This window comes from Nothobranchius furzeri, chromosome 17 (assembly GCF_043380555.1).
Source record: "Nothobranchius furzeri strain GRZ-AD chromosome 17, NfurGRZ-RIMD1, whole genome shotgun sequence".
Taxonomy (NCBI): domain Eukaryota; kingdom Metazoa; phylum Chordata; class Actinopteri; order Cyprinodontiformes; family Nothobranchiidae; genus Nothobranchius; species Nothobranchius furzeri.
Window position 1 is genome coordinate 41019868 of NC_091757.1, and position 25844 is coordinate 41045711.

The window sequence follows — 25844 nt, forward strand, 5'->3', positions numbered from 1 at the left end:
GCAGGTGTTTGCTCATCATGATGATTCCTCGCAGCTGTGCTCCTCAGCAGCCCGGGAGAGAGGAGGAGGAGGGGCGGTGTCAGGCTGATTCACCAGGGCTTGGCGATCCTGGCTGCTTCTCTCCACAGGCCAGCCTGGCATCCGTAACATGATGTGTGTTAAAAAAAATACAAACATCTTCCTTAACTCATTTACTGCCATTGACGACAACAGTCGTCATTTTAAATCCAACCGTTCATTGCATTTTTTTTACTGTGTGGGCGTCAGAATGAGCCCCCGCACTGTAAGAGCACACATCCCAACTCGAAAGCCAATTTTCATTCACGTATGTCACACATCATGAGATCAGGAAGCAGAAAATCCATGCATTAGGAGGTCATTTTGGGCCACTGCTGTAAAAAAAAGTGAGGTGCGAACCGGAAAAGCTTCTGCCGATCACAATTCGGCAACAGATTTTGAAAGAAAGGATAACGCTCGAAGCGTGCACATTATTCTGATGTAAGAGGTGAGTCTACTCTTTGTTTTGGTAGTTTTGGCATTGACATCATCCTAGTGCGCACTGTTCTGTGACTCTTAAAAAAACTGTGAAAAACGCTGAAAACCGCTGGCAGCAAAGGGCTTTTCTGATCAGGAAATGGCTGGCAGTGAATGAGTTAATAACAAGAAAGTTTAAACCCCTGCTTCTCCTCCAGCTTAAAGGAAGCACCAGGGCGTTTTTTCCACAAAGTACGACTCACCTGGCATTCAGTTACCCCAAATCCAGTGGCAGCATCAGCAAATGGCAGTGGCATCTTCAAATGGAATCCATCATAGTTTTAGGGTTGTGGTGCAAAACATTTCAGGCGCTTCCCAGGAGCAGCTCATGGCGATAGGACTAGATTCCATTTTTGCTGTGAGCCGTTTCTGGGACACGTCCATTTCTGTGGTTAACATAGGGCTAGACAGGAAGTCCCACATGGTTTCAGTGTAAAACGTCGAACAATTTCTCAAATAAAAGACGGTTGCAGAGATGCAATTTTTAATCTATGTGGATTACATCAACACATGTGGCCTAACAACGTATTTTCTCCCAGCATCTTTTGAGAAGTGCAGCGGTGTGTTAGTCCTGGCAGTGGAGAGGAACATTATACATGACATCAGACAGTGATGTCAAACCTTCTTCGTCTGTTTGGTTTAACATCGGGTAGCATAAACAAACTGTGACCTTTGAAGTCTCTGGGATTTTGTGATCTTGCAAGTCCAGCAAAGAGGATGGCGGAGAAGCCACTCCATGGCTGAGACGGTCTCCCGGATTCACAGTGAAGCATGCAAGTTAACCGTCCCATCGCTGCTGCACACCGCTGATGCCTCCAGTGTGGATTCGGGGTTGTAGAGACTACTGCAGATGTACTGAAAAACGGAGTGAATAGGAGGTTTAATGTGACAAAAGAAGCTGAGACACTACTTTGTGTACATGTGTACTGTGGATATATGAATGAAAAAACTCACTGATCTTACAGAGATAAGAAGACATTTGATGTCCAAGCTCCATCCTCCTCTCATCTTCTAGTTCTTCACCTTCTCATTGTCATTTCAGCATCCTTTAGTTTCTTGTGTTATGTATCTGAAGCATGTACAGCACATGTCCTTTAGTTGCTGCTGCTGTAGCTCTCATCGATCCTATCAGTGCAGTAATCCTGCTGCCTGTGTGAAATAACGCTTTTGTAATTGACTTCTACAACAAGAGCTCTCGTCACTGTAGCATGATGCAGAGGTGTCAGTAAGGATGCCTTTATATCGTGAGTTTCACACTAAAGTGGGTCGTGTCAGCTCTAAAGATTGGTTTGTGTCCAGATTCTCCATGGACACATTCATCTGATTCCTGTGATTTTACTTCTTCTCTATGTCTCCATCATCATCCAGGTGATTTTAGGTCTTCTTTTGCCTCCGTCCATCCTGAGTCTGGAGTTCAAAAACAAGGATGAGATGTCCTACATGCCTCAGGACCAGGATACTTATCTGCAGGAAAAAGAAGAGGAGGAGCCCGAGAAGCCAGTCAAGGAGAAGGAGGAGGAGGACATGGAGTTCACAGTAAGATCTTACTGTGAGACGCAGTACAACTCCGTGGTGAGAGACCTCAGCCCCGCACCACAGAATCCACACATATTCAGACAACACAATACACGCCTACTGTGTTTGAGTCCAAAACTGAACACTCACTCTGCGTGCCTTCCAAATGTCTCTTGTGGACTAATCTGAAGTGTGTGATGACCACAGTGAGATAGGCACAAACTTGCACACAGTCCTCCCCACACACACCTATTTGTCCGGCCAACTGGACCCTTCCAGTAAAATTGGCCCTTCCTGTTTCTTGTTGTCTTACAAAAGACATGGTGTGGAGTTGTAGCGTCTCAGTCTGTCGCCGCTTGTGAATTCCCTCGTGTGTGTTCCTCTCTGCCATCCTCTTTTGGTTTCTTCCCATCTCTCTTCCCTTTATTTCTCCCACTTTCTATCTTTTATATTGCAAATTCCCCTCTCTCCCTTCCTACCCCCCCCCCCCCCACCCCCACCCCAAATCAGGTCCGATTGAGGTACAGTACTGTATGCTAGCCGATTGCTGCCCCTCACTCTCTCTCCCATCAGTAATGGTTTGCTGCAGCATGCCAGCTGCTGAGCATGGGAGGCCCAGGCTTTTGCATTATATAACTGTGTCTGCATGATGCTGCAGAGCTTTAATCATGCAGAGTCTGAGCACCTTCTCCCAGCTCACAGTGGAAGAGTCGGTCCATCTGCATAGACATGGATGTACAGCAGGAATAGGACATGGTCTATTTCAGTCTGTCTACTTTTCCTGATGATTTTCTCACCCAGTTTGTTTATTAAACGAAGACTTGGAGTTGGAAAGCAATTTTAATACCCAAACTGGATAAGGGGTCATCACAAGAAGTGACTAAACTGAAATTGTACACCTTCAGCACCACTGTACATACTTTTCATCTGCATAGAGCTAAGCCAGCAAGCCAGTGCAAACACTCACAAAAACGATCCATGTAAAACTCAAAGCCCTCGAGGCTTTCTGGTACTGAAACAAAAAAGAAAAAGAAAAACTTTTCCCAGAGAATGCATTTGTCATGAGGCTCCTCCCTTTGCCCTGGCTTCTGACTGCACAGATGCACCCTCAGGTTCTTGTGAATCGTACAGAGATTCATACAGATGTACACACACACACACACACACACACACACACACACACACACACACACACACACACACACACACACACACACAGCTTCACCACAGAGGGAGACTGTATTGTTTTATTTTCAGGCGCTTTAGATAAACCACAGTGTACTGAACCTGTTGCTGAATAGATGATGTGCATTTTGAGAAGACATAACAGGATGTACACGTTACCATCTGAATCCAAAACTCTCGAAGTTGCTGTGTGCCTCAGACTAAACTGTTTCCCATATTCTTATTTTCTTACACATTTTCTTTGATCTCACGCCGATTCCACAGAAGTAATTATCTCGCTAGCTTTCCTGGCTCAGAGACCAAATCCTCTTTGTTGATTTCAAATATTTGCACCACTTCTCGAAGTCCAGGTTTTTTTTTTTTGTTGCAATCACAATACAGTTCCATGGATGTACTCCCTCAGAGATATGGTGTTGCTTTTACATTAAGACCATGACCCATAAAACCTGGTGGGCTCTGAACCCTCTCTCATGGATAAGACAATGTGTCACAGATTGAGTTGACATATCTATGTATAATCCTTTTCCCTGTCCTTTATTCTGTACTCCTCCTGTCTGTATCTCTTCGTTCTATCTTCTGCCTCCTAACTGTTGTCTGAGACACAATCCATGAGTGTCCATGTCTTTGTCATACCGTGTAACAATATTCACTCAAACGCCACCTGAAACAGACATTTCACATTTTTGGAATGATGACATTGCCTGCGCTTGCTTCTTTGATTATGATGTTGAAGCCGTGCTATTGCTCATGATATAACCCTCCTCTCTTTTTATCTGACTTATTTTTATCCCTTTCCACGTTTTTCTTTCCAAAAACACGCCCTCATCCCATCCTCCTTTTTGTATCTCGACCAACTCCTCCCCTAAATTTCCAACCCCCTCACTCTCTCCTTTTTCTTTAAATCCTCACACCTCTCCATCCCTCCTCCCTCGCTCCACATGGGGTTTGTGCTCGCCCAGGCAATGCTGGGTAAGGTAACCGCAGAGGCATCCAGAAAAAAGGATGTCGAGGAGGTTCAGAGCCGCCACCGCCTCATCCCCATGGGACGCAAAATATATGAGTTCTACAACGCTCCAATTGTCAAGTTCTGGTTTCATACGGTGAGTGTCGGCTTCAGCAAAACCTCCTACACCCTCCCTTGGATGGTGATTATGCTGACTGAAGTCCTACAAAAGCATCATTTGTGGGATATATGTGTGCTTCCACACAGCCTCCATTGTCATTAGACTCCTGTTTCAACTTATCGTTAAACAGCTTTACTGAAGTGTTAAAGTGAGAAATGGTGGGAAAGGACAGAAGAAGAATTGACTCCTACATGATGTAGGCATTTTGAATTAATAGCTTGAATATACAGTAAAACCTCTGCATTTCAGTAAAAAGCCCCTGGCAGTTTACAGTTAGTGTTTAAGGTCTACAGTCGGACCGGTGCTCCAAGTGGGGGAAATGTGTGTTTTTGCATCTTTTTATGCATGAGGCATGCATATAGATTCTGTTCATAGTTTGTTTGTTGCAGTTTCTGCCTGTAAGCGTATGCATAATATCATATTTTATGCAAGTGGATATTTTTGTTTCCACATGGATGACTTTAATTTGCTCGTCCAATAAAAACATGTCTAAAATACCGGCAGCGATTTTTCTTTGTGTGCTCTGAAAATGTTTCAGCTGCTAAATAGCATTAATCCCTTCCACCCGCCTCTTCATTCTGTCATTTATGTCAAAACAAAAAGATTTACAGGACATTTAAGAGAATATGCTTATAGAAATGATGCTTTCTTTAACTATAGGGCTCTTGACTCCTTACATCAAATGTATTCATAGCTGTCACCTGCTGTGGAGTGTTGCTTTTTTAAACTAACTGCAGTTCAACGTATTACTGGAACCAGCTGTATGTAAAGGTTTTAATAAGAAAAGTCTGTCACACAATTGCTGCACCCACTACAGTCAAATGCTTGACTTGCAAATAAGAAACAAAGGTCCCCGTTTTCTTAATAATACGTCAATCTGGTGTATAAATAAATGGAATAAATGTATTTACTGCAGGCGATGTGGAAAATCACAGCACAAATGTTTAAAAACTACTCCCACCAAATATTTATCATCAGGTCAAGATAGCTGTATTGTTCTGACTAGAGCCCTGCACGGGCCCAAAATCTGAGCCCGTGTCCGGCCCGGCCCGAGGGGGTGGAGCCCCAGCCCGAACCGGTCCGAGAAGGTTTTCAGGATTCTCTGGCCCGACCCGAGCCCGAACCGACTTTTTTTTAACCTTTCATAATGTTTTAGCGTGATAGAATGCTCAGCATTCTAATTATCTGTGAGAAGCGTTCTGCAGTAAAAAAAAAAAAAAAAAAAAAAAAAGAAAAGAAAGAAAAACAGCATCAGTGCAGCTTTTTTTTCTAACAGAGCATTTTTTTAGAGGCAGATGAAATTTACAAACACTATATTAATTGGATGCGTTTGTAAATTTAATCTGCTCTGAAAATGCGCTCTTGTGCAATCAGAAAAAAAGCAGCATTCTAATTTTCTAACTGCGAGCGCATTTTCAGAGCGGCAGATTAAATAAACGTTCCCAATTACTAAAGCGTTTTCATGAGAATAAACGAATGGTTTCTGACACATCAAAGTGGACATAAAATGGCGAAATGGGGCACATGTTTCCATCAGCAGTTTGAGAATTCATTTTTATAGGTGCATTTATAAACCACACAGACCTTAACTGAGCTAACGGGTGCCGGTGCGTGAGAAGCAGGCAGGTGCTGCTGCATTTAAGTGTTTCCGTTTTTTTTAATGGATTCGATTAAAAATAAAGGCGCCCAGCCCAGCTCGTGTCTGAGGTAATTACACAGTCGTTGGCCCGAAGCCCGGCCCCCGGGCTGGGCCGACCCGCGGGCCTAGGGCTTCTGTGCAGGGCTCTAGTTCTGACCACTAGGGGCAGTATAGGCTAATGCTGAGTGCTGAAAATGTGTTTCAGTTTCTGACCCTTTCTGAAAAAAAGGCGCCCAGCAACAACCCATTGTCCTTTTTGGATTAAAGTGAGCTTTTCAAATTCTGAATGGCCTCTAGTATTGGCCTCTACCTTGGTCTTGTAAAAGCACATGCAGGGGTAGTGCTTTTTTCTTTTTAAACAGTTGTGTCTCAACCAACAAGTGCAAGCACATAATTCCGGAACGTTCTCTCCCATGTGTCCCAGAGACACCAGAAACGCAGGCGGGGATGGCGTAGCAGTGAACGCCATGTTATCCTCATATAAAACCGCAGCGTGGTAGAACTATCGTCGATGTAGAACTTTGGTTCTATTTCGTCTAGTCTTAGCCCTTAAGCGAGCTGCTATTGGAAGGGTGATCTCAGCATCAGCCAATCATGAAGAGCTTAAATGTACGCCCACCACTTGGGCACCCCTTGTGGGTTGTATAAGTGGAACGACCCCACTGTTCACCTCCGTTTTCTCTTCACGCCAAGCTTAAGAGCTTCCTTTAAGAGCAATTATACAAGAAAAATCTACTCACCGACCATGTCCAGCGACGCCAGGACCTGCCCGGCCTGCCAGACGGGCTCCATCTCCAGCGGCGACCTGCACGCCAAGTGTAAGGTCTGTCTCGGGGCTCACCACGCTGGCCTGGCCTTGACCCCCAGGCCTCGTGCCCGTTTTGTACTGCTCTGCACGTGGCTGAAAAGGTCCGCCGGGTCGAGTACTTCACCCCCACCACCGACGAGGAAATTCCGGTGGCTGGCACGTACTCGCTGGACAAGGCGTTACAGTTTTTCATCGTCGGCCAGGAGCCGTCTGGCTGCTACCAACTGGACGATGTCATCGACAGCGAGGAGTACGACGAAGCTGGCTGTCATAGCCCTTCTTCCCTCCTGTACAACACGGAGGTCGACCACGAGGCTGGCTGCCATAGCCCTTCTTCCCTCCTGTACAACACGGAGGTCGACCACGAGGCTGGCTGCCATAGCCCTTCTTCCCTCCTGTACAACACGGAGGTCGATGAGCCTCGCGAGGAGCACGACGAGGCTGGCTGCCATAGCCCTTTTTTCCCTCCTGTGCAACACGGAGGTCGACCACGAGACTGGCTGCCATAGCCCTTCTTCCCTCCTGTACAACACGGAGGTCGACGAGCCTCGCTCAGTGGGTCCTTCTGCCCCAGTGACTTCTCGCTCCTCCCTGCCAGCAGTTAGAGCACTGCTCCGGGAGCTGCCCGCCATCATCTCCGCGGCTGCGGCCCGCAAGGGGCTAGCCATTCCAGAACTGGCTCCGCCTGAGGCAGATGAATTGGCGGGAATTTTCGGGGCAACACAGAGGCGCTGTCCAGACCCCGTCTGGCCACGCTTCCCCGCTGCCATGAGCTGCTGGTCCGCCGCCTTCTCCAAGCCTGCCGGGCTCAAGGCGCCAATTTCCACACATGTGCCCATTACCAAGGTCGAGGGCTTCTCCGACCTGGGCTGGCCATCCGTTCCCCCACTGGAGCCGGACTTGGCCTCGCTGTGTGGCGTCAAGAACCACCTCGCTGGACCGCGAGCAGTTCCCGCTTCTAAGCATGACCAGCTACTGAGGCGGCTCGCCGATCGCGCACACCAGTGCGCCTTCCAGACCGGCGCTGCAGGAAATAACATCGCCTTCTCGCCTTTGGCGTTTCCAAAATGGTGGAGGAGCTAGACGCTCCTGTCGAGTCAGAAACCATCATTACTAAAACTGCTGATGCCATCCTCAATCTGTGCGCTGCTGTACTCACCGGTTCTGCTCGCATTGCTGCCTGGCAGATCCTTATCCAGCGGGCCTTGTGGCTCAAGGCCCTGCCCTCCATTCCTGAACACCTGCACAGGGAGCTGCTGGAAGGCCCCATCACCTCTGACTTTCTGTTTGGTCCCCATCTTACGAGCGTCATCGAGAGGGCTCAGACGGCGGCTGAACTTTCAGCCACGGTGCGAGACCTGGTCCACTCTCGGTCAGCCTTGCACTCCGGCCGTTCCCCCCAGAGGATGGGACGAACAGCGCGGAAACTCCAGGCGCCCAGCTGCACGGCCCGCCCCGCGGAGCCGGCCTCCCGCTGAGGCGGGACCAGGGAGTTGGCGGCCAACGGTTCCGAATGAGCCAGCAGACACAGCCTTGGCAGTCTCCGTCACAGGAACCTCGCCGAAAACAACCACGAAAATGACTCGTTGGGGAGAATGTGTGTGCTTATGACTGTAATGTTAACTCTGTGAATGATTTTGGTTTTGAAATAAAACCCAAAAGACGTCACATCGAGGGCACAGTCCTACAGTCCTCTGCAGAACCCTCTGCCGAATACTCACACATGATGTTCCCCGCACCAAGCACTGCAGCACATCTGTGTTTATTCGCTTAGCAGACGCTTTTATCCAAAGCGACTTACAATTTATAACCTAAAGGGCATGTTGTGATCTGTGGGGGAAACCGGAGTACCCGGAGGAAACCCACGCATGCATGGGGAGAACACGCAACTCCACGCAGAAAGGCCGCAGCCGAGTTTTGAACCTGTGACCTTCGTGCTGCGAGGCAACAGTGCTAACCACTACGCCACCATGCAGCCCACACATGTGCCCACAGTCAGACTCGGTCATGTTACACAGCTTGCTGTAAGGGTGTGCTCCATTTGCGCACCGGCCCCAGCCTACGGCCAGGCCCGACTCATCCCGCTTCCCCCACAACGTTGGGTGGGACGGGATGTCATGGCGCTGTCGCGACCACGCGCAAAGCGCGCACGTTGCGCGGCTCCATCCGCTGGCACTTTGTCGTTCCCGTGGACGGACCCGGCTCCCACTCGTCATTCATCCTTGGACTCCACGCTCTGCGGTGCGGATCAGCCTCTTCCAGCTGTTTCACACTCGCCCTTTCGAGCACAGCCCTCCATGGGTCGCTCCCAGTTCTCTGGTACGAGCGACGGCGGTAAGGCCGCGAACCCAATCTTCATGTGACCTCGAGCACACGTCCGCTATCGGAACGCGCGCACGAATGCCTCCCTTTCGGCTACTCGCTAGCCCAGCGCACTTTCTCCAAATGTCTGGAGACCGCGCTGCAGCCACTGCGCATGGCAGGAACGAGGGTTTTATTTTACCGGGACGATCTGCTCCGATGCACCCGGTCCGAGGACGAGGCGTCAGAGCAAACCAGGAAATTAACAGAGCATCTGTCAACCCTGAGGTTTTCTATAAACTGGGGGAAGAACTCCATCCTTCCATCCCAGTCGATTGTGTTTCTCGGGGTGGAGCTGAACGCCTCCCTAATGAGAGCACGGTTGTCGCCGGTGAGAGCGGCAGATCTCACCACGGTGATCTCCCGCGTGCAACCCCGCAAGATCGTGAGAGCCCTGTTAGTCATGAGACTTCTGGGCATGATGGCTGCAGCCCACTCGGCGGTGCTGGTGGGGTTGTTGCACTCGAGGCGCCTGCAATGCTGGTACATCCGCCTCCGGGTACACCCGATACGTCAGAAGAGACGTATGTTGAGGGTTCCCCCCTCAGTGGGCGGGGACCTTGCTCACTGGGGGAATCCCTGCATCCTCTCACACAGGGTCCCCATCGGAAGTCCTACGTCACACGTATCTGTGTTTACGGATGCGTCACTGTCTGGGGTGGGGGGCACGTGCTTGTCCCATACGGCGACAGATCGCTGGCCCTCCCACACGCATGAGCACATAAATGTGTTGGAGCTTATGACAGTGAGGAATGCGTTCAGACACTTCGCTGCCCTTCTTGATGGCTGTCATGTCGAAGTTCACACAGACAGCCAGGTGACGGCAGCCTACATAAATCGCCAAAGGGGGGTTCGATCCCTCCCACTATTGCGCATAGCCACAGGTTTACTGTGTTGGGCACATGTCCACCTGCTGTGCCACCTACATTCCGGGGATCCTGAATGTAGCGGCAGACATCCTGTCGAGAGGAGGTCCCCGCGACTCCGACTGGCGTCTGCATTCGGCACTGATATCACAGATCTGGATAAGGTTCGGGGAACCGTCTGTGGATCTGTTCACGGCTCGCGAAAACGCTCAGTGTCGCCTGTGGTTTTCCCTGAGGCCCCGGGACAAACCCCCGCTCGGGGCGGACGCCTTCTCACACCAGCCCTGGCCTCGAATGCTCCTTTATGCGTTTCCACCAGTCCCTCTGATTCCCCGTCTCCTGAACCGAGTTCGGTCAGAACAGCTCTCGGTAATTCTGGTGGCTCCCAGACGCCTGTCCACGTCATGGTTTCCGGACCTGCAAGCGCTACTGCCCGGCTCCCCGTGGAGACTCCCGCGAAGGGAGGACGCCCCTCCCCAGGCGGATGGGATAATCAAACATCCTCCAGAAATAGGCCATCGGCTGTGGGTCTGGCCGATGAGCGGTCACACTTAGGGGTTTCTGGGCTGCCGCATGATGTGGTCACCACGATTCAGAGCACGCGGGCGCCTTCTACCATCACATCTCATGCTGCTAAATGGGCAGCTTTCCAGAAATGGTGCACAGAGCGGAATGTTCAAGCGCTCTCCTGCCAGCTGGCGGATGTCCTATCGTTTCTACAGATACTGATGGACAGGGGCCTCGCATTCAGCACTATTAAAACATATGCTGCAGCTATCTCATCCTGGTGATAGGTCTGTTTTCAATCATCCCCTCACAAAAGGTTTTCTAAAAGGTGTCAGAAGGAACAGACCTGTGTCCCGCCCGCTAGTTCCCCAGTGGGACCTAACGGTGGTTCTGCGCGGCTTATTAGAAGCCCCATTTGAACCCTTGGACCAGGTCTCACTCAAGTTCCTGTCACTTACAACTGCCTTGCTGCTGGCACTGGCATCAGTCAAGAGAGTGAGCGACCTAACTAACTCGCCCTCTCAGTGGCTCCTGCATGCCTCAGGATCCGGGAAGATGGCGGGTCTGCTGTTTTATGCCCCAACCCAGCCTTTGTGCCCCAAAACATTAATGCTTCCTTCAAATCCAGGTCAATTTCATTGGCTGGACTTTTTCCTCCTCCCCATAATTCTGATGAGGAGGCGACTTCCCATCTTCTCTGCCCGGTGCGCGCGCTCGCACGATATGTGTCACGCACTTCAGGGATTCGCCGCTCACAAAGCATGTTTGTGCACTACAGGGAGTCTTCCCTTGGGCACGCGGCCCAGCGCCTTTGACTCTGGCTATGTGACGCCATTTCACGCTTGCACATCAGCAGGGCGGGATCCCCCTGAGGCACTCAGGGCTCACTCAGCCAGAGGGATTTCCTCTTCTGTGGCGCCCCACAGTGGTGTGTCAATGGAAGTCATTTGTCAGGCTGCTTCATGGGCTTCACCCTGTTCCTTTACTCGTTATTATTTACGAGATGTGTCTTCAGGATCCATCACTCGTTCAGTGCTTGGACCTCAGCAGGCTGAGTGAAAGCATTATGGCACCTCATCAGCCCTGCTTGAATGAATTTCATCCTCTTGTGGATGATATTTTTTAGTGAGGGTCTCACTCTTATCTCTGGCTGCCTCAGCCTTTTACGCCCTGGGCTGAGGCTGAGCGACCCTCACTAAAAGGAGACTTGTTGGGTGTGTTCATTGGTTGAGCTAACCAGTGGGGCGTAAACCCATCCAGCTGCGCATTATTCCAATAGCAGCTCCCTTAAGTGCTAAGACTAGACGAAATAGAGCGTTGGTTACGTATTGTAACCCCAGATTCTATGAGTCTAGTCGCAGCCCTTAAGCCACTGACCCCACTAGTTCTGTTAGGACTAAGAGCCATCGGAGGCGAACAGTGGGGTTGTTCCACTTATATAACCCACAAGGGGTGCCCACGTGGTGGGCGTACATTTAAGCTCTTCATGATTGGCTGATGCACAGATCACCCTTCCAATAGCAGCTCGCTTAAGGGCTGCGACTAGACTCAGAATCTGGGGTTACAATACGTAACCAACGTTTTTTTGTCCTTGTCGCCGATTGTTATGTTTTGCAGTAGGAAAGGAGGTATAATTACTTTATCCACTTTATTACAGAGGAGAACAGTCATACACGGTGTCCATCTTGCATTTTGCACTTCCTATTCAGCACTCACTATTAACCTATACTGCCCCTAGTGTTCAGAACACAGCACTTGCCTAGCGTCCATTAAAGGTGTGGTTGACTAAAACAAAACAATTTTTTGTTATTTCTGATTATAATCAGTCAGTTTTTCATGCAGGCTGAACATGAAAACAGTCTCCTGTCTCCTGCATTAGCTTCTTTTAAATTAGATATTTAAATTTGAAAATCCTCACAGTGAATTAGCATTCATAGACTCCCCAACCTTGATGCACGACAGGGAAGGCGTTAGCATTAGCAGCTTCACCACACAACAGACGCTCCTCCAGGCTTGTGTTATTTGCGGAGCTAAAACATCTAAGTCAGAGGTAGAGTTGTGTTGCTGTCATCCAATCCGGGACAAGATGCCTTTATATCAGGAAATAAGTCTCCAAAACCTGCTGTCTGAAGCTCAGCTGTGATGTGGGCAACGTTTAGGTCTGAAAAGTGATCCGAGAAAATCTGACCCTTCCTGTTCTGCTTTGTGTTTTCATGCAGATGGCATATGTGGGATACCTGATGTTGTTTAACTACATTGTCCTGGTTAAGATGGACCTGTGGCCTTCTCCCCAAGAGTGGATTGTCATTGCTTACATCTTCACCAACGGCATTGAAAAGATGAGAGAGGTACACATGACCCTGGCTAAATGTCATTGTGAGAAACATCAATGAGGGGTTGTATTAAACAGAATAATCACTAACCAAGACACAAAGCAAGGCACTGTTTGGGTGTATCAATGTTGGATTATGTTCATTTCATGAAACAGCTCAAAACAAATAAGGAAAAAGGGAATGAACTGGTGAACTGGAAAAAGCCCATTAAAGTGTAAAAAAGGATAGATGGCTGGTGATGGAAGCAGGATAAAGAAATGTAAACAAAAATAAGACAGAGTATGGAAAATGCACTGCACCAAATAATAAATTCAACCTCAGTCCATGGCTGTTTTGTTCTGTAATTGAATGAAATGCATTAATCATCATGTCACATCATTTTCAGCTGCTCCATAAAGCCTCCTCAGATGTCAAATCCTCTGATGGATGAATTTCTACTGCCCTCTTGTGGTGGTCATGATAAAATGCATTTGTATTCTAACATTTTCAGTTCCTCCGTCTTCCTCTTTGAGAGTCTTTCACCGCTGTCTTCCAGATCCTGATGTCAGAGCCAGGGAAGTTGCTGCAGAAGGTGAAGGTGTGGCTTCAGGAGTACTGGAACATAACAGACCTCATGGCCATCCTCATTTTTTCCGTCGGTATGGTTCTGCGTCTCCAGGAACCACCGCTCATGAGCTACGGGCGGGTCATCTACTGTGTCAACATCATCTACTGGTACATCAGACTGCTCGACATCTTTGGAGTCAACAAGTACCTGGGGCCCTATGTGATGATGATCGGCAAGATGGTGAGAGGGTGCAGGGGTGTTTTTGTTTGCCTTTCTGACTTCTTCATTATGAATTCATCTTAGGTATCTGTTTACCTTTGGACTTTGTTTAGCGTAATTGATAGTGACTGCACAATCACACTGAGCTCCATGATTGCAAAGCTGTAATCTGTGCATGTAAGTCCAATGCTAATGGAGCTCCCCGCACCTCCTAACTTGGTTGTTTGATCTCAACAAGCACAATATCGGAGCTTATGATTTATGCATGAAAACCTAAATCTGTAACCATCATGCTTTTGACGTGGACTGTGTACCACCAGACGTGAGCCTTTGAAGTGAAAGTCAGCAGTTGGATAGGGAGAACTTGGCTCATCCGACTCGTCTGATGCTGCAGTGGCACTTGCACCATTTGTTTGCTTATTGGTTCAATTTAGGAGGTGCAATGGGAAACAAGTGTGACGTTGTAAAAAGGCAATAAAACAGATTTTAACCAGAGAAATGTAGATTTTATACTTTTACAACCAATTAATATTAATGGTAAGAATAAAAATTTTATCCCCAAAGTGAAAATACGTTTCAAAATTTTATAGAAACAAGAGATTAAAAATTAAACAGTCACAGCTTAATAGAGCAGCTATTACACTGGCGGGGGTGGGGGTGGGGATCTTCAGCCCTCTAACCCCTTTAATCGATCTGAAATTAACCCAGATTCGACGCAGTTTAATTATTGGACTCGAGTGTCATGCCTAAACAAATCTACTTTGATTTAAAGTGAATGAAAAAAATACCAATTACAGACCTTTAAGTGTTAGATTTTTTCTAACTTTCTATTCTGCTTTATTAGTTAACTAATCATTCATTTATTTAATTCCTTTGCTAATCCTTTTCCTTCTCCGCCCCTCCGTCAGATGATCGACATGATGTATTTTGTGATCATCATGTTGGTGGTGCTGATGAGTTTTGGGGTGGCTCGTCAGGCCATCCTCAATCCTAATGAAGACCCGTCCTGGATGCTAGCCAGAAACATCTTCTTTATGCCCTACTGGATGATCTATGGAGAGGTGTTTGCTGACCAGATTGACCGTAAGTTTTGGGTTTTAGCTGCTGAATGAAAATGTTCCTCTGAGGAGACACTGAAAACAAACTGACACTGGTTTGCATTAAGTTTGTAACACACATAAGAAACATAATTGAGATGAGCTGTGTTACTGTTCTATCAGTTCTTAATAAACATGTCTGCTTTATCTTTATTATAGTTGTTAAATCTCCCTCTTAGAGATTTATTTTTCTAGTTTTTCTTACCTAAATATCAGTAAAAAAAAATCCTCAATACCAGACAAAGATAGCCTGAGTAAATAATAAATGCTATTTAATTCAGTAAGGAAAACATCTATCCCAACCAACCAGGGGCCTCATTTATCAAGCTTGCTTACGCACAAAACAGGATTTATGAAAGAAAACTTAGCGGAAAAATGTGCGCAACTTTAAGTTGACTAAGGACCTGGCTTACGCACATTTTGGACATGGAGAGCACACACACACACTTGTGCGCACACATGTGTGCACACACACACACACAGCCTGAAGCACTGAATATGGAATGCAGAATATCAGCAGGGGAACAGATTGAGACAGAATGTCATGCGTCTGTGACAGTGTGTGTACTTTCATTGTGACCCGATTGATCATACGCCCTGGCTACTTGGACAAGGGAAATCTCCGTTTGGCTGACTGGTTAGCACGCGTAACTTTCACCTGTGAGTCAGGGGATTGAATCCCGATTGGACCATTTTTTTTATATCCGCCACAGATCTCTCTGAAGAATTCACAACATTGATGGTTTCAGCAATGCTGTGCCACTCCGTGGAGTTTCTCTTATTTCTTTTGCAAAAGCACTTCCTTTCATTTCTCCACCTCACCCACAAGTACCTCAATTTCTGCTTCTGTGAAATTGCGCTTCCTTGATCTGCCTTGATCTACAGTCGCCATCGTCATTGGCGGAGCGTTGCAACAGCCGGCTTATGTATATGCATGAGATCCACAAGGTACTTTGCATTGACTTTATGGCAGTAAGTGGGCGTGGTGAGGGCGGGATGTGACTAAAATGCAGCTGAGAAACTTTCTAGATAGTTTCTGATTTATGAAGCGGAGATTGCGTGCAGCTGTGTGTACTCCATGTTTGATACATCACAAACCTACTTGGCGTAAGTACATTTTTTTTGCTGAGCTTAAGTACGGTTTTAGTAAGGATTCTACACAATGTTTGATAAATGAGATCCCAGGCCCTTGATGAAAAAAAAATACGCTGACCACTTTGTTAAATCACATTTTTTAACTGTGATTTATCACATTAATTGAAAAGCTAAGCTCAGTTTCATGAGCTACACACATGCCTGATTACTGTCAGACTTCTAGAGGTAAAAGCACATCACAAAAAGCAGCACATCATGCTGTGTTCTGAATAACATTTAAGAACAAGAGTGCTCAGGACCCTGCAGGTCTAGTATGGTTTAGGTTAAGTGCACAATTCAAGATTCAACTATAGGAAAGAGGAAAGACTAGCACCAAGGTAAGAACATCTGTTGACCAAAGAGTACAGAAGGGCCTATCTCACATGGACAAGAAACAACTTGATAATCCCTAATATTTTTGGAAATATTCAGTGGAATGACGAGACAACCGTGAAACATTTTAGAAGGCTTGTGTCCCGTTACATCTAGTGTAAAACTACCACTGAATTAAAACATGGTGGTGGTAGTGTGATGGTACGGAGCAGCTGTACTGCTTCAATACTTGGACGACTTGCTGTAATTGATGGAAGCATGATGTGTGCTCTTTAAAGGAAAATCCTGAAAGATAATATATGACCTTTGACCTTTAAACAGGTCTTCCATGCTGAAAAACCCTCCATCTTGGCTGAATTAAAACAATGCTGTAGGACAAACGTCCCTCACCGTAATGTGGAATTAGTTTGGTTTGCTTATTTTTCTTGAAGTAATAAGAAAAGAAAAGACAAAAAATAAAATAAATGATTCCATGAAATCCCACCTCCACCCATGTGAGATCCACCCATTTCATAATATAACCATAGATTCCCAGCCAAGCATCATAAAGAAGAAGAAAGCATCGTTGGTAACTTGCACATGGAGTGTACCCCGGTTAGTGCCTGGTTGGGTGGTTTTAACATTGGAATGGTGCCAGTTTGAAGGAGTAATCCATTTGAAAATTCACTCTGGTACTGGCGGAGGTTTAACATGCAGTCTTTGTGATGGTGAAACAAATTCCCGTACCTCCTGCAGCCAAAAAGGCACATTCATGCTCTAGGCATTATCAGACTAAATAACAAAGAAATCACTTCCTCAGTCCAGAGGAAAAGGGTTCCAGATTTGACACTATATAGACGGAGAGGGGCAGTGCATGAAGATGCAAAATGTCTCCATCCAAGCCTTTGCAAAGACTTGATAGGCCTGCAGAGGAGCTGCAGCTCAGTGAGAAGAATGCATGCATGGAACCAAAAACTGCTTCAGCATTGTTTTTAGTGATAAAATAACAGCATTACATGCTCAAAGGCTGCAAAAAGTGAATTTTGCCTGATACAATCCCATTAATAGATGAAGTCATCCTTTCAAAACTGCATTTTGCATTTAACCAGGTTCTCTTTGACTGAATTTGAAATGGTTTTGACATAAAACATAAACGTGAGGAGACAAATACATTCAACTTTTTTTTCTTACTGTAAAAGAACAGCAGAGACATTCGTTTCTCATGATTTTTTTTATATTAAATTTTTATATTTTGACAAATATATCCAAAAAGATAGGTTGTGGGAGAAGTCTGTGAGGGTGTGAGAGTCTGTCTGTGTGCGGTTCTGTTGTTTCTCTATTGTCCTGTATATGACGGTGTGCACAGAATGTGAGGAGTGGCCCAAAGAGAAGAGATCTGAAATAATGTTTTCATTCTTTGTTTCAGATATGCATAGTAGGAAGTTACAGCAAAGGCTGAATGAAAAACTCTGGCTGGTCGAAAATTACTTTCGAACGCACGGAACCTGGCGTAGCAATGGTCCATCCCACATTGCCCAGTGCAGTCAGAATCCCAGTAATTCTACACACATAGACCTCAGTTTAACCACATCCCTCCTCTTCGTCATCCTCCTATTACCACCATGTCACTCCTGCCACTAGAGCTCTCTTGAGACAAAAGTGTGCATGTGGATCCTCGCTGAAAGGCTAAAGTTGCCCATGTGTTGGTATCCCGGGTCAACTACTGGACTTCAGCAGAATTAACTAATCAGTTCGATTTGAGAAATTGGTAACATAATTCTTTTTTCTTCAATTTTTTTAAACAGCTAGTAGCTTGACCTTATACCCTTTAAGCAACTTTACTCCAACCAGTTTGCGCCGAAGCTGGTCAGATGGCAGCAGCACTTTTTCTAAAGTGTTTTCATTTATTCTTGGTTTTGTTTCTGGTCCGCTGCCACATCAAGAGGAACTATCGAAAGATTTGATATTCTCTTGATGCCTCTTTCCTTTATTTGTCGCTTAACTCCAAATTACCTTAATTTGAAGATGTGAGCCTGTCATGATAATGCCACATTTCGCATGAACCATGTCACTTCTTCCTAAGGCCAGCTCAGCTTCTCCCTGGAGTAGCTGCCTCGTGGTCAAAATACTAATATATCCAAAAATCCACAAACGTTATTCAAACTATAGTATTTTACACACACACACACACACACACACACACACACACACACACACACACACACTAAAACTAACACCCACATTTCATCATCTGTAATCTGTTTTTTCACATGGTTCAGTTGTCAGAGTTTTTAAGTCCAAATGTTTTGAAGGTAAAAAAAAATCTAAAATTACTTCAGTTCTCTGTCTTTGGGCTACATTGTGTGAAACAATTAATCAGCGAGAAATGACGAGCATGACTAGACGGATTCTCCAAGACAAATAAACGAAGGACGAATGCTGAATGTTCCCCAGATCAGCCACAGCAACTGAACCATCAGAGATGGAAAAAACATACTTATGTGTCCTTAATTACATTTCAAATAACTCTGAGCAAACAACCGTTGCTGAATGAAGCCATGGGTTTCATATGTGGCAATATATTTTAAACACGTGTTTAAATATATTGCGAACACGAGCTGTGATGACACATGTGTTGTTCTGTGTATTTTATTTTCAGATATCCATTTCTGAACATGAGCCCCTACCATTATTAGTGTCTGCTGCTCTTCTGGAACCCTTATTAATGGAAACAAAAGCATATGGATATGCATTTACTATGCTTCTTGTTTGTTTGCTAAATTCTGTTTGTGTGTAGCTGGTTTAACCTTTTCCAGTCTGCTTGTCTGTTCTGTTATGGTCTTGTGTTCAGTGTGTGAAGCGTCAAAGCGTTCTCTGTTCATTTAATAATTTTGCTATTATTTTTGTCATAACATTAATTTTCCCCTTTATTTTCTGTTTATTTTGTTTGTCTGCATGTATCTCCACTTACCCATACATCCAAAATGCCTACAAAAGTAAAACTATCAGCAGATTAAAATGATTTCTGAAGATATTCTACCCCTCACTAACCTGTGTGTGTGTGTGTGTGTGTGTGTGTGTGTGTGTGTGTGTGTGTGTGTGTGTGTGTGTGTGTGTGTGTGTGTGTGTGTGTGTGTGTGTGTGTGTGTGTGTGTGTGTGTGTGTGTGTGTGTGTGTGTGTGTGTGCAGCTCCCTGTGGGCAGAATATCACCACGGAGGATGGCGTGGTGGTGGCTCTACCACCTTGTAAGACTGGTGCTTGGATCGTCCCTGCAATCATGGCATGCTATCTGCTGGTGGCTAACATCCTGCTAGTCAACCTCCTCATAGCAGTGTTTAAGTACGTAAACACTATGAACATTAAAGGCCAAGTTCACTGACAAACTGCTTTTTACTTATCTCTAAAGTATGATTGGTCACTCTGAGTTTAACATGCAGGCGTAATGGGAAAATAATCTTCTACCCCTATTTCCTGAATTAACTTCTGATAGAAATTAAACTGGGAAAATCTTGGACTAGAAAAGCCTGAAAATTGCACGATAGTGTCAAATTAGTATTCATGGACTCACCCATCTTGGCTCGCAATGGGGAAAGCCGTTGTTGGTTTAGCATCCAGGAGAGAGCAGAGTACGTCTTGGCTAGTAGAAGCAAACTGTTAGCATTAGCAACTCCATAACATGGCAGATCCCCTTCAGACTTGTGTTAGTTGTGGAGATAAACATCAACGTTGCAAAGCAAAAGGAGTCAATGGCAGAGTTGTGTTGCTGTTAGCCAATCAGAGGCAGTGTCCGAATATCAGGAAAAGGACCCCATATTCTCGTAGGCTCACTTCTAGTTCCTGAAACAGAAGCGCCACTGCAAATGTGTTGAACTTGGTTTTCAACTTGAAAAAAACTGCAGGCACATTTTGAAGTCTCTTCAAACTCTCACACGAAAATACATCATGATTACTTAAAATTTTGAAAAGTTTCTGGCAAACCCGCCATACTCAGAAATGGAAACAGATCAGCTAAAGTCCAAAAACACCTTCACAATCCCCTTAAACTGTTGCTTAGGGCATGAGATAATCCAAAAGTCTAGATTCTTGGAAGAAACACATTGCCATTTTCACATAACCACAGATTCCTGTGTCATAACTGATCTGGAGTCTGTCTGACTGTTCATAGTAACACCTTCTTTGAGGTGAAGTCCATCTCAAACCAGGTGTGGAAGTTCCAGCGGTACCAGCTCATTATGACCTTCCATGAGCGCCCAGTCCTTCCTCCACCCCTCATCATCTTCAGTCACATAACCATGGTCCTCAAGCATCTGTGCTGCCGCTGGCGCAAGCACGACGACGACGAGAGAGACTATGGACTGAGTGAGTGATGATTCCTGGAAAATGTTCCAGTTTTAATAACATGAAAACATGTAATCAATACAAAGACTGGAACATGTGCAGTTTACATTTAAATTGTTTATTTATGTAATTGTGTCAAACTTTTCTTTTCCACAGAGCTTTTCATCACAGAAGATGAGCTAAAGAAAGTTCATGACTTTGAGGAGCAATGCATAGAGGAATACTTCAGAGAGAAGGATGACAGATTTCATTCATCCAATGATGAAAGGATCAGAGTCACATCTGAGAGGTCAGATTACTCTAATCTAACTTCTACTCAATAGGCAATTAGTGCTTATTATGACTTAACTGTTTTATCTTCTTCTTTTATTATATGAGAACCCCTCCAAACTAGATCAAATGGTAAATGGTCTGGATCTGAATAGTGCCTTCTTAGGTTTAACCCCCCAAGGCGCTTCACAACACAATCAGTCATTCACACACATTCACACACTGGTTGGGATGAGCTAAAATGTAGCCACAGCTGCCCTGGGGCGCACTGACAGAGGAGAAGCCTGCCGAACTCTGGCACCACCGATCCCTCCGACCACCACCAGCAGGAAAGGTGGATTAAGTGTCTTGCCCAAGGACACTACAGCAGCATTCTCTGGTCGGAGCCGGGATTGAACCTGCAACTTTCTGATCACTGGACTATCCGCTCTACCTCCTGAGCTACTGCTGTCCCTCATCAGCCTTCTGACACCTCAAACACTTATTCTGGCCAATAACTGAGCAGCTGCTAGGAATTTGATGCATTTCTCATGGTGTGAATTTTTGTCCATTTTTTCCCTATCTTCACCAGGGTGGAGAACATGGCGATGCGCCTGGAAGAGGTCAATGAGAGGGAACACTTCATGAAGGCATCACTGCAGACTGTTGATATCCGTCTGGCACAAATGGAGGAGCTAATTGGACGAATGGCCGTTGCGCTGGAGCGTGTGACGGGTGTTGAGCGCGTGGAGGTCAACAAAGCACGATCCCGGACTTCGTCTGATTGCACTGATTCTGCGTATATACTCCGCCAAGCTGAGTGCCAAGATTCCGCATACATCCTACGCCAGAGCAGCTTCAACAGCACTGAAGGGAATGCCTACCGCTTACAGGAGGCGTTGGAGGGAACAGCCGAGGGCTCCATGTCCCCTCCCTCTCCCACAAGCATGGCTATGCGGACAAGAAGTCACTCATTTTATGTTGGAGGCGGGCGTGTTGTTGAGCGCGCAAGCGGGGCTGAACGGGCCGAAAGCTTCTTCAAAGAGCGGTCGCTCAGTCTCCACCGAGCCAACAGTTCGCAGTCTGTGTCCTCAGCTGCTGCCCCCAAGGAGTCTAAGCCCCTCCCACTGGCGACGCTGTCGGTTTCCCAGCAGCACCGTCCATCATCGTGCATTGATATTTATGTCTCCACTTCTGAAGAGGTAGGACCAACAGAGGTATTTCTGGAAGCTCTCCGTGTGGTCCCACCCCTGCAGAGAGACTCCTCGGTGCAGTCAGATACCATGGAGACGGTGCTGCGTGGAGGCCGTGACTTCAGCAGCACTGCCACTAGCGGTTTGGGCGACAGGCACTCGGAGGGCGGAGGAGGAAGCAGCGGAACAACTGGAGCTATGTTTGATGACAGTGCAGCTGCTGACTTGTCATTGTGCTCGGCACACCTCTTACCAGACACCACCCTACCTCCTTGGGATATGGAACCATCTCCACCTCCCTCAGCAGGGCTGCTTGAACGCTCTAAGAGCAGCCGCTACCTCTCAACAGCGGGCACGTCCTTCCTGGATGAGCCTCCTCTGGTGAAGTCCCACAGCCTTATGTTCACGCCAAGAGGCTGCTATGGTGGACTTGGGGCAGGGGTCCAGGTAAAGGCAGCAGAGTACACCAGCATCACTGACTGCATCGATACACGCTGCGTCTCAGCTCCATACACTCCTGCAGAATGCTCACACTCACCCGGAGCTTCCACCTCATTCACCTTTGATAAACCGTCTGACATTAGTTCCTCTCACCCAGAGAGAGAAGCAGAGCTAAGTCACACAGAGTCTGATCCAGAGGACCCTGAGGACATGATTCCAGCCTCTGATACCCCTCGGATAGGGGGCCTTGGTGGGCCCAGTGGAGCCCCTCTCTGCTCCCCCTTCTCCAAGCTGGAGCGCGCAAACAGCTGCTCTTCAGACGACTCCCATCCTTCCCTCACACTGGCCCCTCCGCACCGGAAGAGCCTGTCGGTGAGTGAGAGGATGGAGAGGGGACCGGGTTTGGGAGCAGATAGGGTACCTGGGTCTGGGGGGCGAGGTCTGGTAGGACACAGAAACCCTTTCCTCAGGAGCAAGTCCGGAGCAAGACCTGAAACAGCTAAGACAGACAGCCTGTCTATAAGGAAGCTGGCTGCTCCATCAGCTTTCCGCAGCTTTGATAGACAAAACTACACGTGACATGGACACATCACTGCACTCACACACTGTTAGGGCCAAGGTGGAAACGGCAATGGTGACAGCAGGATGAAGCTGCCCGTAGATGCTGGTCTGTACCACACCTACGCTATATTCCCTCACATTTTTCATTAGAAACAGTTACTCATAGTCAGTGTTGAGGGGCAGCTTTATCCTGACCCACGGATGAGAAAATGTAGAAGTTTTTATGTAAAACCATCAAAAACAAAGAGCTACAAATCTAGACTAGTTTATGCCTCTTGTAGCAAAGTACGGGATGTTCTGACAACGGAAGGTGTATTTGTCTTGTATGTCTTCCAGTAACCAACTTCACATCGAGTAGACATCTGTCACTGTGTTGCATCACATATCAGTCACACTAGTCAGATAAATATGCTGTTTTTTCTACCTGCATTAATCTGTAGACGCCATCAGAGAGAAACCAGTAAGAAAGGACGCACTCAACTTGTTGGGCCATGCTTTGTCAAAATCATTTCACCGTCTCCAGTCTGCTCATACGAGGCTAATGCATGAAAGGTGGTTTTTGATGAAAGAAATGTGTATGGTGACAATCTCTCCACACACAAGCATGGATGGAAAGCATTAACAAGTGCAATTGCAAATAATGAGGACTAGAGGGCGCTGTGAGCGTGTGAGTGGGCTCGTGCTTGGCCAGATTAAACAGATGTGAACCTTTTTTTTGCCTGAACCTTACACCAAAAAATCTTTCCACTCAGTTAAGTCTTAGCTCTCTTTGTAGTAAAACCCCTCCTTTACGTTTTGGAGATGTTATTGTTTATTTATTTTACAACCATTTACATCTATTAGATCCGTCCTTCCATCTATTCCAATATTGCCATTTATTTTACCCATTTTCTGCAAACAGACTCTTAGAGAAAGATAACTGATGAATGGTCCAAATGTAAAACGGTGTACAGGTCACAGAGTTCTAAAATAAAGCACTACTTTGAAATTTAAGAGCTTGGGAATAAGCTGTTGAGTATATGCATTCTATCAGAGGTTCGATATATTTTAGATGACATGAAAGAAGAAATATTGGATTAATAATATCATCAAAAAGATGAACCCAGATGCTAGTTTTTCCTCTTGTTTTAATTTTTTTTTATTCTACTGGAAAAGTTTGATGAGAAACAAAGGATGTCTGTCCAATTTTGATTTGTAAAAAATAGATGAAATTATTAGAGTCCTAGTTGATTAAATATATTTTCTCGCATTTATAATTCTGTTTAATCATGTTGCATTTACTTTGAGATGATGATTCTATTTATGAACATTTTTCCTGCTCATTGATTGAAGTAAATGCCTGTTTGAATTACAAAATTAATATTTATATGTTTTCAGTGATATTTTTGTCAAATTATGAGTATTTTATAATTAAGCTTTTAAATATAATAAAATAAAAGATGACCATCTACATGCACTAAAATGATGATGTATAATATTATTTATTAATATCAGTCTCAAACACTGTACATTTCTATCATATTTAATGTATTTTAAGTAGTTTTTATTGTGTTTTATCAAACTATTTATGAGGACTTTTTTAATGTTGATTTGGCAACACATAGTTGCCAGTTAACCAAACTTAGGGTGCCTTTTTTGGGCATGGATGATGAACTTGGGGATCTTGTTTGTCTTCTTTAAGAATCACGTTTGCTTATCACTTTCTCGTAAACATCTGCTCTCCTTGTCACCTGACATACGGTGAGGAATTGTTGATTCTGGTAGATAGTTTCATTGCATTTTTTGGGATTTCTCACAAAAAGGATATCTTTAACTTCTCAAAGTTTAGATTTTTTTTTTTTTTTTTGCACATTAAACTAAAACATCAAATTGAGAAAACAGCTTCTCGCTTGTAATAACTTGATCTTATCACGGCCCAAACATAAACATTCATTACTGTTTAAACCTCTCTGTCGCATATCAATAAAGAGGTGCAACTGTCATCGGCTCTCTTTATGGTAAAAACTAACATTACTGTTTTAATTTTGTTTGTTAACAATTCTTAAATATCCCTTTAACCTATTACTTTTTCACTTTGACATAAGGCTTACATTTTCAGCACATAGCCAGTATTAATCATGTAGGTTGGACAGAATTAGAAGTATGTCGTTACATGCAAAACTTGCCGTTTCTTTACCAAATGTGTGGGTTATGTCGTGGAGACAGATGGTTGACCCCAGGTTTGTGCTCAGGGACAATATTCCCCCAGTGATGCAAAACAGAGGGTTCTTCATAGGGACATGGTGGGATTTCAAGTAGGAGGATAAGAGATGTTTGTCTTAAAAGTGAAGGTGTCTATTAAAATCACTGTGCTTTATGAATTTAACCCAGAATTTTGGGGGAATTTTAGATGATCTATATAAAAATATTTTTTCGTTTTATGTCTTCGGAATAGCAATAGCATTTGAATGAATGTCTTCTGGCTTGACTGGCTCGCCCGTAGAAGCTAAAATTGCCAGCAGGAAATAAAACTCTAAAAAACAAACAAAAGGGAAGGGATGTTTATGTGTTGGTTTTTGGATGCTTGTGTTTTCATGGAACAGGCTTTGGTCATGCACAGCTGCTGCTTACATTTTGAACCAAACCAAACTTTGTCAAACCAAACTAAAACAGACTAATGCTCCATTCAGTGGCGAATTTAGAAATTTGGGGGTCCAAGGTGAACACAGACATGGGGCCCCCTTAATCTCTCCCCTCTTCTGACATGAGTTATTTTCCCTTTTTATTAGTCCTCCTCTCTTTTCCTGTCTTTCTCTCCCTTTGAGCGCTTTCAATATTTGCTCTGCTTTCTTCTTCCTGTCAGTGCTCCTGTGCCTTTGTTATTTTTCTACTTTCCATTTT

General features: G+C 45.5%; 1 protein-coding gene across 11 annotated transcripts in view; it reads left to right on the plus strand.

Moving 5' to 3' along the window:
• Positions 1–23957, plus strand: part of trpm3 (transient receptor potential cation channel, subfamily M, member 3) — a 200829-nt gene extending 176872 nt beyond the window's left edge. For 4 of the 11 annotated variants that reach the window (XM_054731421.2, XM_054731422.2, XM_054731424.2 and 1 more), the window contains 10 exons: positions 1903–2106; positions 4194–4334; positions 12759–12887; positions 13408–13659; positions 14547–14721; positions 17608–17736; positions 19371–19521; positions 20348–20541; positions 20677–20809; positions 21362–23957. In XM_054731421.2, coding sequence (XP_054587396.1) covers positions 1903–2106; positions 4194–4334; positions 12759–12887; positions 13408–13659; positions 14547–14721; positions 17608–17736; positions 19371–19521; positions 20348–20541; positions 20677–20809; positions 21362–22982 — 3129 coding nt within the window. In that variant the 3' untranslated portion in view covers positions 22983–23957. The remainder of the gene's footprint in view (positions 1–1902; positions 2107–4193; positions 4335–12758; positions 12888–13407; positions 13660–14546; positions 14722–17607; positions 17737–19370; positions 19522–20347; positions 20542–20676; positions 20810–21361) is intronic. The other 7 variants (XM_054731428.2, XM_054731430.2, XM_015972385.3 and 4 more) reach the window with 2 other exon arrangements.
• Positions 23958–25844: the final 1887 nt, after the last annotated feature.